Raw genomic sequence first — 20,323 nt, 5'->3', positions numbered from 1 at the left:
TAAACAAATCCACATCAATCTCCTGATTAGTTTACTTCTAGCACAAAGAACACCAAAACACAAGAGATACACATTAGATTAATTTACTTTCTAACTAGTAAACGATAAAACACCAGTGCTTAAATAAGTATTGTCGCAGTATCAACCATTTTGGAGGTGATTGGCTCTTCGGTGTACGATAAATCGCATTTTGATCCGGCCTTACCGATTTCCCCTTCTTGCGGGCCATTGACACAAGGCCATCTGCAACATGCAACACTAATAGGCTCAGGGACTCATTCATTCCTTGTACTATTAGGCTGTTTAATTCTGAGTTTGGGGGCAGAAGTGAAGGGAATTCAAGGGATGATATTCCATGTTAATCTTTGTATTCTTTTTCTTTGATCTATGTTCTTTATCTTTGGATTTAGATTGTGTCATCTTGCACTTTCTTTTTATTGAACTCTGTTCTTGTTTTATGAATATATCGTCTGTGAGCTGGAAAAACTATTTCCCGAGACCTCCAGATTTAGCAAAATACAGTCTATCCATTTATATATTTTGTTTTTCCTCCACACATTTCCGTATCGTATATTAGCATTAATTCTAGCTCCACACTAGCAAAGCATAGTATCAAAATATTCCTGAAACAAAAAGCAAGTCGACCAAGGATCAATGTCGGCGGCCTGGAAAACACCTCACACGTCAATCGCCTCGGTGACAACAAACAGCGAACTTTAATTAAAGCGGGAGGAGAGAACGGCGATACATCTGTGAGGCCGTTTAACAGCTCTGTGCCGCCACGACCGCCGGATCCATTAAACCACAGAGCCCTGGAGGGTTGAGGGTGGAGGGCTTGGGGGCGGGTGCTGCCACAGTCATCTATCAATGTCTAGACCAGACACTGAACCACTCACCATCATGTACCTCACGAGTCGATGCTCAAAACATTGATGTTTTGGGTCGTTTATGTGGTTAAATAAAGTTTTACAAAACCTGTGATAGGGTCACAAATGCTACCCTTTTTTCTCAGGTTAAAGGCAACTTAAATCTCTGCGATGGTTGGTTGGTCACACAAGGCCTTTGAAACCAACACCTGACGTGTGTGATGTAAGTGGGAACCTCGTAGATTGTGTCGGATGAAGATTTTTTTTGTGGTTTTAATAAGGGAGTTGAACGGCTACAGCTCAAAGTCTGTTTGCTGCCGTAGCTACAGAGGGAGAACCATGTTGGTCACCAGGCCCAGACCAGACCCAGAGTGTGTCCTGGGTCTGCACCATGGCCTCCTCCCACTTGCATTTAGGATTTTGTTCAGCAATTTCATACGATGGACACTGGACTGCTTAAAGACATTAAGCTTCTATTCTGATCGATGATCCTAATTTTCAACCTATTAAATTCTTCCTCTTTATCTATTCCATTATTATTAATATTGAATTCAGCCTCGAGCTCCAGGAATATTTGATCAACCATGTATTATTCCAGTGTTCAGCGCTGGTCGTAATAGGTGCTGGTGAATATATACGTGTTATTTCCATTCATCATTCCGAGTGGTGGTCTGTCTATGAGTGACTGGCAGCCTGTCCAGGGTCTCCCTCTAGTAAGACATGACATTGAACATGACCAGTATGAATCCGTCTCCTCTCGAGTAACACAACAACGCGTCACAAATCTAAGTGACCATATTCCCATTAGTGAGGTTATCGACTGTCCTGATACCATCAGTGCTGCGCCGACTGAGCTCACATTGATCCCTGATGTGTGAGCGAGTCGAGGACACGGACCATTAAGCTTTTCACAGTAATAGCCGTCTATTGAACACCGCCGGAACCGGACGGACATATTTGGGCAGGTTTCCTCCTCCCACCCCCCTCAGGTCCAAATCAAGTCCATCGTGAAATACAAAGGAAATAATGAAGTTCAGGATGAATACATCTGAAAAAAGGTACTTAATAAATACAACCTATACGTGCCAAAATTAAGGAACAAAAAGAAAAACATGAATAATTTAATAAATAAACAAGAATAAACAAGGACGTAGAGACAATAAATAAATACAGATGGGAAAAAAAAATACATAAATAATGTATATTAGAAAGTAAGTAAGTAAAGGTTATTTGTAAAGTGCCTTTCTAGACCAGGGTCACAAAGCGCTTGAACAAACAAAAACAATACACAGTTAAAATATATATTTTAAAAGGCCAAACAAAGGAGTTCCATAAAATCAAGGAAGAGCCTGCACAAATAAAAAGGTCTTAAGATGTTTCTCGAAGGAGTCAGTAGATCATCAAACAAAGAGAGAGAGGAAAATCGTTCCAAATCTTAGGAGCAACAGCCTGGAAGGATTTCTCTCCTCTGGTCCAGAACCGTGTTCAGGAACCATCAGTAGATTCTGATCCACAGACCTCAGAGCCCGAGCTGGGGTGTAAGGCTGGATCAGATCACTGATGTAAGGAGGAGCCTGACCATGAATAGCTCTGAAAGTAAGAACCAGAATTTTAAAGTTGATCCTGAAAGAAACTGGCAGCCAGAGTTTTAAGGATCGGAGAAATGTGAGTTCTTCTACTAGAGCGGGTCAGAATTATTCAGTTTTGTATTAAGTGCATTGGCGGACATGTGTAGATAGACGTGTGGGAAAAATAAATGTACACAAAATAAGTCTAAAATCAGTGAATGATAATTATGAAATTGAAATAAAGAATAAGAATAACAATTTGAAATTATTAACATAATGCCCTAATAAAACATGCAAATGTTTGTGTATAAAATAAAAGAAAAAGAAAATGAATGAGAAAAACTGTAAATGAATTAACTATAGATACAATAGAAATATAATAGAGAAGACTGAGTCATTTATTTACAATACAATAATGATTATTTTACTTTAAACATGATCGGCCACTTCAACCTTAAACTCAGTGACCATTTAACAGCTTCAAAGGTCAGAACTGTTTGTTGAAGCAACAGTAATGTGTGGCTGCGACTGCTAATGTCTCCCGACCCGGCAGATGGTCTCGGCGCCGTGGCCCGGTCCAGGTCAGCGAGGACGGTCTGTTGGAGCAGCTCGAGCGAGCGGTTATTGTGCGAACACAACTACGACACTTTCAACTGTTTTCTTTTTTCAGTTCATACCGTGCCTGTGCCAGGAGGACAACGCTTTGATCTGATTCCACTTTGGGCTCATCCTGAGTGGACATCCATTAATATTCCTACTCCAGTTACATAAGCCATACAACGGCGTTTTGCCGCCGTGATGCCCCGCGGGGAGTTGCTCGGACACAGTCGTGGAAAGTAGATCCATGCAAAGACTTTCTGGTGATGTCATCACTTTTTAATTGACCACTTGTAGCAACACAACATGAGGCAGGTGGTCGTAATCTTTTGGTAGATCACTGTGAAAAATATTGTCTTACTTAGTTAAAATGTGGACCTTTGAAAGAAACGTATATTTATGCTTTATTAACAAATCCAAATATATTTTCAGCCTTGAAATGAAAAAGGGAAAGTCATAGATAATGGAATGGATTGTTGGTACTAGTATGAGCAGATGGAACATTAAGTAGAATAAATAGTAGGTAGAAATAAATGTACTCAAATTTCACCAGACAAATAGAAAAAAAAATAAATCCTTGCAAATGTATTCTACGCATTGCGTTGTTGTTGAGGCAGAAATGTTTTAATTTTTAAAAAAAGAATTCACCCTAAAAAAAACTAAAATCGGAATAAAATCGCGACACATACCTTTTTTTGAGATCTTGAAACACCTTATTTAGAGCGTTGCATTCAGGGCTGTGACCTGTTCAGGGTGTCCCTTGCCTCTCGCCCTAAGTAGCTTGGATAGCCCCTGTAACCCCGGTAAGGGAAATAGCAGTAGAAAATGAATCAGAATATAAAGAATCACTTAGAAAATCTTAAAACAACTTTTGTTTTCCTCTTCTTTAAATTTCAATGATTATTAAATGGATAGTTCACCCAATTTAAAAGATTCCTAAAAAAAAAGTGGAACAACTTATTTTTATTTATTTTCAGAGTAATCTGTTTTTGTTCTTTAACATGAATTGTTCTGAAGATAAATATGTAAACAATCTATATTTTAAGCTAGTTTTTAAACCATAAGCGTAAATTTTGTGCATCGAAAGTGACACTTGCAATAGGTTTCAATGAGAGGACAATTGGAGACCCGGATTGCTGTTACAAACAAGCTTGAAATATAGATTAAGCTTTCTTAAGAGTAATTTCTAATGTCGAGGCTTCAATACAAGAGGGACGTTACAGACGAGTCCCACGGAGGAAATTAGATGTTTATAAGTGTCTTTTTGGACGAAGAAAATTAAGTCCATTTGTGACCACCATAAGGACTTACATTTCTGCCTGTAACTCCCCAAAAAAAGGATCATTCTACAAAACCAGGTGCTACTTCTATTTGACATTAACATAAAGAAAACTGGGACAAGCAATGAAAGACCAGCAGAAAACACATCCTGAACAACTCAATTTCAAGCCCTTTTACTGTGGTGACATTTTCATAGAGGCGAGGAATTATTCTCCACCACTCCATGACTGAGAAGACACTCTACATTAGAGGAAAAAAAAATCTACATTCATTTAAGAGGTTTTTTTTTCTGTCAAAACATGTCCTCAATTTGAGATTGAAAATGATAGCTTTGTTATTTAATTGGTGAATTCATGTCAAATTATAAAGCGTTACAGGGTGACAGCAGCTAGCACTGCTATTGACTCGTTAACTAGCAAGTGTTGCATGTCTTTGTCTTTACATTAAAGACACAAAGTTACTTTTCTACAATGTGTTACAGGTAAAACAAATGTGGTCATACCTGTATATACCAAAGATGGATCATATGATGTTGTGTGGGGCCTTGGTATCTGCTAGGGTTTAGGTGATGTCATATACTTAGGTGATGGGCATAAATGGCTAGAAAAAAAGAGTAGTTTCATTGTTTTAATTACGAAAATTACATTTAAAAATGAGTTTTAAATGAACTGGACTATTCTTCTTTGCAGAATAAAATGGTTAAGATGGCCTGGTTAGTTAGTCGGGTAAATACCTGACACTGCGGCGTGAAACTAGCAGCCGATGTTTGGTAAAGAACGATGTTTTGACTTGCATGAGCTCTCACATAACACCCACACACAGCACTCAGGACGATCGATACGGACAAGCGAGGACGCGCAGACAGAGGAAGACGAGGAATTTGCCGAAGATTGTTTCGCCGTTTCTGTCCTGGGGCGACAAACTTGTACGATACAAGATACAAGAGTGGGATCGACTATTAAAGCATTAACTCGAGCCGGTTACACAACAGTCGAGTTCAATCTCAACAGAGGAAGTGTAGACGTTTTAATATCTTCTTAATAACTGGAACAAAGGATGGTTGAAGTGGGCTCAGCCTGGATGGAAAATTATATTGCTGCACAATAATTGCTCTTGAGAGAAACAAGCTAAACGCCGCATCAACACAGAAGCTCCTGTTAGCACCTCCGTTCAACCACACTGACTGTTGTCATGCACTTTTTCCACTGTTTACCCAATATTCTCTGCATCATTTCATCCTCTAAACATCCCCGAGACTCTCAGTAAGAACAAGACAAATACAAACTAACGCTTAGACTTTACATTTTATATTAGTTGTTGGTAATTAAGTGTAAGACGAATCAGCTATTAGTCAGTCAGTTATTATTTAGTTTGGTAGATCCATGTGTTTACTTTGCTAAGATGTTGGTGTGTAAAATCCATTAAAACAATCAATCTATTTTGTGACAATAACTACTACCATAGTTTTCAGGAAATGATAACAATATTATTACATTTAGTGGTATTGTGAATAATCATCTGGATTTTTTATTCTTTTACTTGTATGGTTTCTAAACGCTGTTGCTAATACATCCACTCCACTCAAACAGAAAACTCAAAAAACTTTATTAAACGTGGAAAAAATCAGGCAAATGGCAAAAAGAAATGTATTCACATGTGAACTAAGAGAACAAACATTATTAGTACAACTTAATGTAATGAACATTATCCAATAGTTATTTTCCATCATTAAGTGAGTTAAAAAAAGTAAATAATTGACCATTACTAAATTTCAATTAGTTGAAAAAAAAGACCAAAAAATTGGAAGTTGTGTGAAGTAATATTTAAATAGTTCATCTATGGAAGGAAAAATATGTGAAGATTTCTGAAACGTTAAAATAAGGCAAAATAAAAAGGTTAATATGATAAAGTTAGAGGGTCTCAACATTGAGATATCATTGTGCACCACTGTGATTATTATCAGCTACAATCTACTTTATTATTATCACTAAAGCAAAATCAGACTATACCATGAGAGCAGGCACTTCCACATGCATAAAAAAAAGAAAAAAGAAAAACATAAAAACACTACAAATATCACAAAATTCAGGTTTAACTGACAGTACAAACAGTAAGCCACTGGAACCGTTTAGTCCTGCAATGCATACTGGGACACTTGGTTAAAAAAAAGTGAATTATTTAAACTTAAATTGCAAGCAAATAATTAAACTCTTGTTGACGGCAATAAATTAAACTTCAAGTATCTATATTATTGTTATTCTCAACAAGAAGCTCAAACTCATAGTCAGTGCTACATGTTTATTACATGAGCGAGTCATACGCTAAAACTTGACGCATCGTTCTTCTTCCTCAAGCTTTAAAAATAGTCAGTAATTAGATTCCAGCAAATTAAAAATAAATGATTTCTGCTTTATTAATGCCTCAGTCTCCAGCCTGGCTCGCTCTATATTTAAGCAGCAGAGAAGGCAGTAAAAAAGCAAAGGCTTCTCATGTTCCCCGGACAAATAACACGCGTGTACGTTCTTGTGCGCACGAGCCGTGTCAGCGCGGCTGACAGGCGTGTCAAACACAGACTCTCTCCATTAGCGGCTTTTGTCTGGAACCTATAGCAGGCGGATGCACACGGGAGTGATGTGTAAATAGAATTATGGCCGGCGACACTTCTGCAGGTTCGTCCTGTGAGCGAGTGAAGCCGAGGCTGGGCCTGCAGAGTGAGGAGCAGCAGCTGAATCGCTACGATAGCAGACGGTGTTGAAGACACTGGCGCGGGATGATAACGGGACGGGGGCGGCTGCAAATCACTCGCCCGGCGGTCACAACACAAACCAATAAGTGTGTCATGAGAAGACAGAAGTGCAGGGTAAAGGCCTGTTTCTGCGACTTAACGGCACTTTTTTTTAAAACTCTTAAACCACAGTTTTTACTCTTTCAACTGTAACGCTTAATAAAAAACTTTAACAAAATCTTTAAAAGCTTAAAAATCTGGGAAATGTCTTTTTTTTTTTCTTCCATAGGTAAACAGTAAGAATGAATTATCTTAAATGTTCCTCTAAATCCACAAAAAAAATGTCGTAAAGAGTAAAAAAGTCTCAAAAGATCCGTTCAACTCTACAGAAGAATAGTTGACAAAAACTCTTTATCGTCCGTCTCCAGCGCCGCAGGGGGCGGAGCCTGTTCGTCCTGGTCCTGCAGCTTCCTCTCCAGGGCTGCGTCCTGGGGGCTAAGCTCCTCCCCTTTTGTCATCATGTAGACGAAGTATTCGAACCCCTCCCCGTAGGTGTACTGCCGGATGGACCAGAGGTACTCGCTGCGAGCCAGGAGGCGTTTCCTGAAGAGAGGCTGGGCGAAGGTCACCGAGATGAAGAGACCGCCGGGTTTCAGGCAGCGACTGACCTGTGGAATATAAATATATCATTATATATATGATAAAAAATCTCTAAAGGCAGTCGTATAGCCGTTCATTGATGCAGTGCATTATGGGTCTTGCAGAGGTGCAGGTCATTAATATAAGACACTAGAATTAAAACAAAATGTTCATGTTTTAACTTATGTTGGAGGAGCTTTGGTTCCAAAAACCAGCAAAATCTTCTTCATACCTCTGCCAAGGAGCTCATTTCACTTGCTGCTTATGAAACAATAGTTTTTCAATTTCAATTTAATGTGTTTATCCATTTCTCCGGTACACGAAGAAAGAAAGACCACCAAGCCTCCTTGGCAGAGGTATACAATCTCTTGAGCACTTTCTTTCCACACAAATAAAGATTAAGAATTTTATCAACTTTCCCAAAAACTTTTTTAATGGAATGTGCTCACCCTCAGATGTAACCACCGACTCCCGGGGTATATAAGAATAAAATATAGCCAGAAAAGAGTGTGTGTGTCGACTAGTTGCAGCACGGAGTGTGATGTTCACTGCGGTGTGTTGAACCGTGTCCACGGCTAACGTGGTGTGACAGCAGAAAACAGTGAGACTCCCTTTTCGTATGAATAATTGTTGCTGTGGCTTCGTCCGAAGTCCCGTTTCCCTGCTTGTGTTGGCATGTTTGTGAGCCGGTTTTTTCGTGTTTACATGTGGGAGCGGAAGGACATGACCGGACTGAGCAACAAAATGTCTGCCAGTCAACACAAGTCCAACACAAATGCATTATTCAAGGATAACTGGCAGTTTCCAGCTCATGTCATGAGAGATTCATGGTTTAATCCCAAACTGGATATGAAACTAAAGAATGAACCATTGAAGTAAAAAAAACATACTTGAAAAAATGATGATTATTGGGATGGATTTTTTTCATTATTTCAGCATTTTTGACCCTCAAATAAACACAGTTATGTTACAATAAAGCTTATTTTTTTGTAACGTTAAAGAGTTTCTCTATTGAGTTTTATTATCTTATTAGGCCCTTGTTGTCCCATTTGAGCATGACTCACTCACCACACTCACAAACTTGTTCCCATAAATCACACGGCAGCGTCACATCCGAACCATGTCACAAGAAAAACTTGCCAGATGAGAAAAACTCTAAGCTGTTCCTGAGAGTACTGGGACATTGTTTGTTTTTACCAGAGAGAGCTACAGGTTGTAGCATTGGCTCCTCAAGTCACTGGAGTCCAAATTACAAAAAATAAAGCAAAGATTGAGACTACGGTTCTTCTGAAAGCGGTGAAGTTTCTCAAGATATTAAATATCATTTAGTAGATGCTTTTTTGTCTCCAAAATACTACTTGCGTTGAGTTATCATGGAGCAGCAACAACCTTGCCTGGTGAACAAACTGTGGTTTGAACTCGCAACACTTTTCTCTACAGTTGTTTTTTGGGAGCTAACTTGCTACTTACATATACTCTGGACCTAAAAATGTAACCCAGACATCACTAGTCAAGAAACCGGCGCTAAGACGACTTATAACAGTTGCATTTGCTTTATCTGAGAAAGTCTAAACTGAATGGATTGAATCCCACGATACGGAACGTATCACGATACATGTGTAACGATACGATATATTGAGATACTGTAGGAACAACTATATATTGTTTTTTTTTTTACACTTTTTCTGGCTTTTAAAACAAAGAAATGAGCAAATACGTTCTCTCATCAAATGTCAAAGTGCTTGTAGGAAATTGCTTCTCAAGATGCTTCACAACAAATGTAAATGGAATATCAAGTATCTTTCATGGTTTCATTTTTTAACTTTAAACTCCATTTAAAGCCAAAATGAGTCAAAATGTCTAAAAACATTAGCTTAAAAAGCTGCTGGAGCCTGGTGTATCCTTTCCTTTTCAGTCATTGCTGCCAATTCTCTGGTTTTGTGGCTACTTTGACACTGAGAAAATGATATTAATAAAAGCTGTGAATATTTGAGTGTTAATTGTTAAAAAAAAAAATCTAATGATTGTCTTTTATACACAAACTATTGAAATATGAACCATAAAAATCACTATGATTTTTTTTTTTTTTAATGTTTATTCAATGCCATTGAAAATTGATACAGTACTATAATCGCGATATATCTTTTATATATATTTTCTTACACACTTAGAAATAACCTCTACTTATTCCTGTGGGCAAATTGTAGCATTAGGCTGCATTTAGCTTTAAAACACAAAAGATTGAGGCACAAACCCAGAGAAATTCTGGATTTCTGTCTTGTGTTTGCTTTAAATCGTTCATCGTAATCCCCTTTTATCTACTGCACATTTTCCCGATTAAATTGAATTTAAACTCTATGCACTCAATGATTCTGTGGGAAAATAAACAACTTGTGTTTTCAAATGTTTTTAAATAAACATGTTGAAATGCAATGTAATGTATTATTTTAGATTGCTCATCCATGATAAGATAAAAATTCAATTTAGATTTTTCTGTATTCAAACCAACTTTAAACGCAATTATTTTTAAATAAAATTGCTAGAGTATTATGCGTGTATATTTGGTGGGTATTTGAATGGTTTAACCTTTGAGTTAACTCAGGATAAAGGTGACCTGAGGTATCCCCTGTGTTGCTTTACGACTTCCACCGCTGGATATGTATTCCTGGAAGCCAGGTAGGTCGTTCACCTTGACCCAGAGACAGCACAAGGGATATCACAAACACACTTGAGTGAGACAAGGGTTTAAGTACACGACACATGCTAGTTACAGTGCAAAGCTTCATCAGAATGGATGTGAAAGGATAAAAAAAAAAGGAAGCCCACGTGTACTCGGTCAAAAAGTCTTTGCATGCTACACAGCTCCCGTGATGCGTTCAGGGTAATTGGGATGGTGTTGACAAGCAGCTGTAGCGAGCGCTGGACCGTCAGCCAAGAGCACCTACTCTGTCCCGGGGTCTTCGGAGAGACGATCTGCTCCGGGACGAGCACGTGTTTCCTGCTCTTATCACATGATTCATGTCGACCGCCGAGCAGCCCGAGCATGAATTATTCACTCTTCGCTGGGACACGCAGGGAGAAAAGGGCGGAGAGGTGACCGAATGTGGGCTAAAAGGAGCGATTTATTACACGGAGATGAAAGAGGGATGTCACAGAGAGAGGAGGGAGAAGGTCTTTGTTCTCCATTAGTTTCCATCCATTACGCGAGAAGAGGTGATGGAAATATTGTTGGAGGAGTTTTCATATTAACGCTGCATAAGTTCTGCTGCGATATTGAGGATCATTTGAACTTTAGTCGCTCACTTGTCGTTGGGTCAGTGGCTCTGGACATCATGTGAACAAATCTTACTAGTTTTTAGCTCCAAACACTAGCATCTTGCTACATATTCCACGGCATATGTTACTTTGTGGGCTATTCTTTTTTACACGTGTAATTGGTGAGAAAAGAGTGTATCACACTGAATGTGTGAGACTTGTCTTTTGTGTTTTTCTTCTATTCCTTTTTTCCTACAATGCGCTCAATAGTAAGCTAACTAGCTAATGGGTAGCAAACATTTCAAATCCCATCACTGCTCCTACAGATATATTGACACTTAGACACATGTCAAGTGCTGCCCAGGGGCCATTTGCGGCCCTCCTGCAGAGCCTCTGTATTATTAGACCAGAAAAAGCAAAACCAGGTATTTATGACAAGATCATAAGTCAAATACAAACTCCACAGAGGGAGGCCGCTAAGGCGGCGTGCAAATTCTTAAATTTGAAAAAAAAAAAAATTCTTTAAAAAATAAAAAAAACAGCTATAGTAGAAGAACTCACATTACCCCGATCCTTAAAACTCTTCACTGGCTGTCAGTTTTTTGCACGATCAATTTTAAAATTCTGGTTCTTGATCTGATCCGGCCTTAGAACCCCAGTTCGGGCTCTGAGGTCTGTGGATCAGAATCTACTGATGGTTCCTGGACACACTTCCGGACCAGAGGAGAGAAATCCTTCCAGACTGTTGCTCCTAAGCTTTGGAACAATCTTCCTCTCCCTCTGTGTTTGATGATCTACTGACTCCTTCAAGAAAACATCTTAAGACATTTTTATTTTTGCAGGTTTTCTCTTAATTTTCTTGGGACTCCTGTGTTGGTCTTACGTGTCTTGACCTTTTTAAAGTATATATTTTAACTGTGTATTGTTTTTAATTGTTCAAGCGCTTTGTGACCCTGGTCTAGAAAGGTGCTTTACAAATAATGACTTACTTAAATTGGGATAGCTTTGAAGATCTTGAAGAAGTTCTTATGTATGAATAATGTTTTCAACTGGTTTAAGTTATTTGTGCTTACAATTTTGAACCTCTGAATAAGATAACCCATAACATGATGGTGCTTTTCATCTTTAACTACGTTTTTACAATATGGAATTTGGTTCCCTTTTTTCGAAAAAGGCACCTGAATTAGAGAACATGTACTGATGTAACTAATAAAACAACTAAACGCACGGGTGTCAAACTGGTCCAGATACGGGCCGAGACAGTGCAGGTTTTAGATCCAACCAGTCAAGTACATATAGTTGAACCAATCAGGCGTCTGGATACAGTAATCACTTGATTGTCAGTCAGGTGTTGCTTGTTTAAGCCGACACCTGATTCGTTAACTCATGACTGGTTGGAACAAAAACCTGCACCGTCTCGGCCCTTTTCTGGACCAGTTTGACATCCCTGAATGCAAGATTCTAGCTTGTCTTATGGCTATAATCCACTCCCGTGATGCAATCAAAACAGACAGATCTTCCTCCTTCAAGGCCGCCACGACGCCGACACTCCTGCAGCTTCTCCGACACAAACAGCTTCACTGAGTCAGAAGGGATTGTTTTGTTATGCTGACTTCACCGCACACCAGCCATTATTCATGACGCCGAGACGCACGGGTGTCCCTGCAGTGTAACACCAGAGCCTTATGTCACCGGTGACCGCTGTCGCTGAAACCAGACTCCCGTCACTTGAGGTCGGCGGCTACACCGGCCCGACGACAAAGACGCACAACGTTGACGCTTTCCCGCGTCTGGATGTATCACTGACCCACATCTTGAACGCTTGAAAATATATGCAAAACAAGCAAAAAGAAGAGGAGGTGTAGTATTAATGCTGAGTCATAATTATACACCACATGTTTCAGCATGTGCTCATCCACCACAACAACACTGGCACTTGTCGTGCCCTGGAAATCAAACGCCCACATTCAACAGTCGGGAGTCATCCACAGTCGGTGGGTCTGTTCAGAAGCGACTCTCTCTTTTACAAATGTTCGTGACGATGCTCAGGATATTGAATTAATGTTAATATATAGCAGACCTGGGCAAAGTGCGGCCCTTTGACTGTATTTATGCGGCCCTCGTAATGTCAAGTATGATCATGTATAAATGGTTCTAATGCATTAACAAATGTATTTTGTATTTATTATTCATTTATATTTTCACATAACACTTCCCTCCTTTTTGTGTGTTATTTTTCGTGTATATATTAATACCTTAAAACATCTAAAAAGATATTTTTAAGTTAATTGAATAAATGTTTAAAAAAAACCTCATCTATACAAGAATAAAATATCATCTTATTTAGCTTAATAAAAGTCATGGCCTAATGATGCTTTTTTTTTCGTGATTTTTTTCGTCTTCCTTTTGGCTTGACGGCCCCTAACAACATTCACAGAATTTAATGAGGCCCTTGAAGAATTTTAATTGCCCACCCCTGATTTATAGTGATAAATAAGGCTAAGAATGGCTGGTCAAAAATCTAAATTCAGAAATTTAAGGGGGAACTGATTGTTCAACGATGCTGACGATCGCTGTAATTTGTGACACAGAATCAGGCACAACGTTGGCACTTTAGTAATCTCTGATTTTAATACTGTTCGCTCTCCTGCTCGTATTACCGCTTCAGTAATCTGTGTACAGTCAATATTTGTTTTTTTTCCCCTCAGATTATTTTCCACAAATCTCCTCGGCACAGTTATCAAAATATGAAAAACCTCAACGCAGTCAGAAGTTTATGACTACGTCGCAGTTTTAGGTCACTAGCTAATGATTAGAAATAGGTCATTTTCATTTAAGACAAACAAATGTGTTTTAAAAAAGAAGAGCTTTGACCATTCCACTCATTTGTGTGCTTTCCAGGCACAAGAATACAGAGACCTTGTCAACTCTTTTCTACTCAGAAATGTATTAAATAGATATTTTAATACCCTTCAATTATGCATTCGGTCCTAAAACTTGCTTAATTAAAGTGACAAATCACTGGTATATTTGTCATTTAGCTTTTAAATATATTTCAATTTAAGGATAAAGAAATATAAGACAAACACCTGTGTCCACCCAAGAGAAAAATAAATGCTGGCAGCATTATTGGAAAGGGTAAAAAAAAGTGGTACAATAAACAATAATAACACAGCATAGACAAAAATGTATACATATATAGACCTAATCATAATTCAAAATGATGTATATTTACTAATAATATATTTATTATTTTGGATTCTAGCAAACAATGGAAGCAAGGAAAAACGGATTTTCTTAGTCCCTCCAAAGAGAGTGATGCATCTTGAACCCCAAAAAGATGAATTAAAGAACTCACACCACCCTTAAAGCGCCAATTATGCAACTTCTAATTCACTAAAAAGCAGTTTGGCAAGGAGCCACTCCGGACCATTACCGAGCATTAAGGCAGCGCCGCAGTATTTACCTCCAAGGACACCAGAGTGTAGCCGACACGGCTCCGCGGAGACAAACATCGTAAAGTGGCTGTGGAATTACCTGGGATTCCTCCTGGGATTTTATAATAGGATCTCATATTGCCTTTTTGTTTGGGTACACTCATGAAAGGTCAGGTCAGCGAGGCACAAACTTCCACCACCGTCATGAATAATGCAGGAAATGCAGGGTGTTTTTGAGAAGAGGCTTCAGCGCTCGTAGGCTGGGAGTATAATGCAGTGAAAGAGTACTCGGAGTATAGAAGAGGACATCTAAGCACATCTTTTATATTCATATAGAAACACATGGGCTATAGATGAATTGAAAAAAAGGGAGACAGCGGGAGAAAATATTTATATAGCTACATAGTTATAGTTATATATATATAGTATAGTGTTTTATGGATATTTAAGTAAACAATACATATAGACATAGTTTTATTAAATCATATATTTCTCATGTTTTAGGTTATGCACTCCATCCTCTAGATTAAAATGTGTTTTATGAAACTTTCAGGAAAAGTAGCAAAAACTTTTATTAATCGCGGTATAAAAAGTGAATTCCCAAAATAAATCCACCTCCTGATAGATCAAGATACAAAATGTTATTATTCATTTGAGGTTGGTTGGTACAGTTGTTGGAATCTCAGAACTCAGTGACTAACCTAAGGACGTTGCTGAGAGGTTAGGACACACTAACTTTCAGGTAAAGTCAGTTTGATCTCTTCTCAACGAATTTAGTTTTCTATGTGACACAATTCTTGAATAGTGGAAGTTGTTTAATGGCTTTGATGGTATCCAGTGTTTTAATTAAGCCCTTTGAATAAACATCCTTTGGCAGAGGAATGCACTGTATCAGTGTTATTCCTTCCAATCGACATATTTTCTTTACCAGTTAAGGACATAGTCAGAAACATTACAGATAAAGATGTATTTTTTTTAATGAAAATGTAAAAAAAAAATGTGCTTATTCTAGTAGCTACTAAAGTAAACTTCTCTTTTCAAAGTGTTACGTTAGTTTTACTTTTAAGTTCTCTTTGTGCTTGAGATGCTTTTCCTCGTGCACTCTGGTTTCCTCCCACATACATATGTCGAGCGACTAAGCGTTGAGTAGGCGTGAGTGTGTTGTTGTGACCTGTCCAAGTACCTGAGAAAAAAGAAATATGGTCTTTGTTTTGTGTTTTTTTTTTACATTTAATTGTGGGGCTTGTTAGTTGTGTTGCTAATGGATCGTTACAATCCTTGCAATGTCTCTTTCTTCTAATGTTACATTTCTATTCTGCTATTTTTTTATTGGACAAAGTTGACCCGTTGTTCTAGTCTCATGGGTCTCTGTTCCTTTTCTGTTCATCCACTTTTTTATACGTTCTCCCTCCATCAGTAATTTTAGTTTATTGCCACATTGGGCTCAAGTGATGTCGAGTCAAATCCAAGCAAGGAAAAGCTAAATATTTAGATAATACTATATAGTTGCTTTTTGAAAATTAGTTACAAGTTAAATATTTAATACACACATATTAAGTTTCTTTCGGAATTGTATGTTTTTCCCCTGCTTTTAACATTTTTTTTGTTTTTGTAGATGTATGAATGTAAATGTGTATTTATATCATATTTATGTTTCTACATTATCATTCACTACTGTATACATGCGTATATTCAGTATTATTAATACAATTTAAGCATAGAAACGGTACATAAAACCTTGTGTAATTACTTACCTTACCGTTTCATTAAAGATTTCCACCAATATTAGCTCCTGTTCTTACAACGGATCCTTCTTTTGACTTCACAATATCCACAATTTACATTTTGGCCCCTTAAAGAATTAAATTATCTAGTCCTGATCTAGCATGAAATTGAATATACACAAAATATAAGTTAAGCCCAACATGGCACAGGTATAAAAATACATTTGAAAACCAAAAAAAGAAAGAGAAAAGAAGGAGAGAATAGTTCAGACAGATTATGGGCCTTGCAAATCAATGCAAGCAATTTTGTTTCATCAACAAAAGTAGCAAGAGGATAGGAATCGTACTCCCTATAGCACAGTGTGAGGTAAATATGATTTCATTTTTATAAAAATTGACACATTTGAAATGAGGGTCTTCTGCCCCCCTTACCCATTTACCTTGACCTGATCAAGTGGTCCCTCACCTAAACCTACACTAATAGGTCAGTGGTCTACATGCTGACTCTCAGAAGTATCAGAGCAAAGCAGACCAACAATCCTTCGTCCCTGCAGTTTGAGGCCTGCACGCTCGGAACAATACGAGGCGCTTCCCTGTTTTATTTGGGTCATATTTTAACGTCTTTATTTTTCCAATCCTCGCCATGTTCTCCGTTCTGGATTTACTGGTCCCGCGAAGCTCTCCCCTCCTCCCTCCCTCTCCCCCCTACATCAACAGAATGTTCCTTCAAAATCACCGCCGCCTTCCCCCCCCTCTTTTCATTTCACCTCACCCGGAGCCTGCAGCCAGACATGTGGAAGGCAGAAACGTGTTAACGTCTCCAAGAAATTAGAGTGGGTGAGATGAACACGGTGGGACGGGGGGGAAAAGAAAGATGGGAGGGGTGGTGATACGGGGGTGGGCGGGTGGGCGGGCGGCGGCGGAGCTTCGATGCAGGTCTTCCCAACAAAGCAGATCTGCTCCCCCCCCCCTCCGGGGTGCAACAGCCTGCTTTGTTTACTTCACCTCTCATCCCCCGTTTTTTATCCTTCTTTTCTGCCCCAAAGAGCCAGATCTGCAAATGTTACGAGGGACCATCTGCAGTCCGATGATGCACGTGCCACTTAGTGAGGGACGTGGAAAACAGTCCGTGCAGTTGGTGGACTGTACCGTATCAAATACATGTTGTGATTTCCACTGACCTACATCCCGACAAAGACCACTTGACACACTGATGGATAATAGAGAAAACGTGAGTTCCCCCTCCCTGAATCCTCCTCCTCCGCCTCCCATACCTTCTATACAGCATCCTCACATCTTCCTCACCCACTCCACACCCATCTCCTCTGCCCACACACTGCACGGATAAATTATACATCTGAGACGTTCCCTCACTTCTCCTCTCTCAGTACATGTGCGCTCAGACTTTTTTTTTTTTTTTGTTGTTGCAGAGCTTCACTCAACTTCTTGTGAGTGTTGTGCAGGAGAGCTGAGACAAAAGTCAAAGCTGACTGTATACATCTGCTCTGATGTAAATCCAAGAGCACTCGGTGTGGGCTCGTCGCTTCCGTGGGAAGAAAAAATGCATCCTTTCAAGTTGGCGCAACTCTCCCTCGCACTCTGCACGGTTGCCATGGAGACAAAAGTTTTTTGTGATGGTCACGAAAAAAATGTATGTAGGTCAGCGCGAGGGAGAGAGAACTCTCTCGCAAACATATACATGGAGTTTATAGCATCGATAACCAGGACGTATCTTCATGTTATGATTGAGTTAATGAAGGTGAAGGTCGGCTGCATGACTCAGCCGTCAGGTGTGCGGTAACGTTCTTCCAAGGGGCTGCGTTAAATACTGCGACTGCTTCGAGGGAACGTCGAGCCAAAAGAAAGAAGGGATGAAGCACAAGAGCTTGAATGTGATGAAAATAAAGTTTTTAAATAATTTAAACTATAGGTATATGGCATATTATTACAATTTAAATACATTTTTAATACCATTCAATATACAGCATATTTCAAATTCATTATTTCATCGATTATTTTTGTAAAAAATAAATAATGACTTAAAGAATGTTGGTTAAAAAACAAAGAAACTCTACCCAGTTATATTTTGAATTGAAATCATGATCAATAATACATTTAGATTTAAGAAGATTCAGCAACACTAATGGTCTAAAGCAGGGGTTAGCAATTTACAATCTCAAAAGTTCTTAGTAGTATTATTATTATTATTAGAAAGATAGAAAAAATAAGTATTTATGGATAAGTAAATGTAGCTGCCAAGTTATATGTTATATAAATAAAGCAAGACTTTCATTTGTTTAGTTTGTTTAGCTTTTCCAAGAACATATACTAATATCTAAATTAATATGATGTGTAATGTTATATCTGAACAGCATTACAATACATTTTTGTGTATTTCAGGAGACTAGAAACAAAATCAATAGTTTGAAATTCAAAATATGAATAATATATGTCTTTATGTATAAATTATTAGATATAATACAGATTTAAGACATACAGATGGATGGTAGATTAATATCTACCAATTTGCCAACAAACAAAGTAAAACTGCAAGATTAACCCTTGTTAATGTGACCCAGAAGGCCCAAAAAGCAATATGTTGGTTGTGCTTACCTTGACCAAGAGACAGCACAAGGGATACAACAAACACATTTATTTTCAGGCCGTAGGGTCACCTTGACCCTGAGATAACACAAGGGTTAAAGGAAGTAAGCAAAAGTACATAATTTAAACATCTGTTCAATAAAATAGTTCATTTAATTAAAAAAATATATTTTTAAATAGTCAATAATGACAAATATATTACACATATAAATTAGACATGATCAGATTTTCAAACCGAGGGTCACAATAATGCAGGCATATGGCCACATCCGGCCCAAGGGCCCACATCTGGTGGTGTAAACAGCATTATCTGGTCAATATCCATACTTACTTACCAGAAATGACCTGTAAATGATCATTTAAGGCGAGTACATTTTTGCAACATCAGTGCTCGATGTTCTTCTGGGGAGGCTCTGATTGGTGCCTAAAGAAGTGGGTCAACAAGGACAGATTTACAAGCACAAGAGAAAGGAAACTCTTGTCTACAAGTTTCTATATCTAAAGCAGATCCTCCGTGACGGGTGCGTGCGTGATTGTTCACCGACTGTTCGTCGCGCTGATCTTCCGCCGCAATTTCCCCTCGTGGCAATGAGGCTAAATTTAAAAACCCTTTCTTCGATGTTCATCGAGAGAAAAAACTTTCATCCTACTTTTCCTTCATCACTCCCTCTCCTAGTCTCCTCACCTCTCATCTCCAGCGCCACCCAGGAGAGCATTAATTATTGGACAACTTTCTCCGAGACGGAGACAGACATGACACATCCACACCTCTTCTCTCCTCCCGACCACACACCGACTGTCGCATACATCTCCTCACACGTGACACCCAGGTGAATAATTGACAAAAACATCCGTGTCAAACATCCTTTCGGTAATGCACGGATTTGCTAGTGGAAGAGAGACGCTGAAAAACTTCTCATCTGTGAGGGGAAAAGTCTGCATATCTTTAATTAAACTCTTGAAGAACAGTTCATGGATCCCAGAGGAACCGGAGCTTCGGAGAATGTGGAGCAAAACGTGAGCCGCTGGTACAGTGACATGTTTGGCTCAGAGCTCCCTTTGTGATTTCAGTCTGCATTATCTCTGGAATACTGGAGGAAAACCATCTTTTATTCATGCGGAATACATCAGGAACACATTCCTATAGGGCAGAAATGGTTTCTGAAGTGACTGTATTTAGGAGAAGCTACTTCTAGCCATGATCTACTGGGCAACATGTGGTCCGGGGGCCACATAGAGCCTTGACTGAATGAATGTGGCCCTGATGACTATAATTAAAGTAGAAATATCAATTAATAAATGATTATTCATATCATGTAATACAAGTCGAGAAAATATATTTTTTTGATTTAAAAGTACCTTTATTTAGATGAAAAAAAAAATAGAATATGATAATTAATTTTATATGATGAAATAAAAACATTATAGCATAAATACAAAAGATAGCCATCCTTACAATAACATTACATTTTACCCCATGATAAAATGTACATCTTTATTTTAGTCATTTTTTGGCTCTTGAGTCTATCCGGCCATGTGAAGTGGTTTGTCCTAGCCATTTAGAGTTTTTAAATTTGTGTGTATTTTTTACTGTGTATTGTTCAGGCGCTTTATGACCCTGATCTAG

The 20,323-nt window shown here is 38.6% G+C and overlaps 1 protein-coding gene across 1 annotated transcript in view; it reads right to left on the bottom strand.

The window, feature by feature from the left end:
* Positions 1-5,907: 5,907 nt before the first annotated feature.
* The window catches only part of ece2a (endothelin converting enzyme 2a), a 78,804-nt gene continuing 64,388 nt past the window's right edge, over positions 5,908-20,323 (bottom strand). Inside the window, exon 4 of the mRNA XM_087810518.1 lies at positions 5,908-7,705. Within this exon, the coding sequence (XP_087666644.1) occupies positions 7,421-7,705 (285 nt within the window). The 3' untranslated portion in view covers positions 5,908-7,420. The remainder of the gene's footprint in view (positions 7,706-20,323) is intronic.

The sequence above is a fragment of the Callionymus lyra genome, chromosome 16, assembly GCF_982586985.1.
Source record: "Callionymus lyra chromosome 16, fCalLyr1.hap1.1, whole genome shotgun sequence".
NCBI lineage: Eukaryota > Metazoa > Chordata > Actinopteri > Syngnathiformes > Callionymidae > Callionymus > Callionymus lyra.
This window is presented reverse-complemented; position numbering and strand designations above follow the sequence as displayed.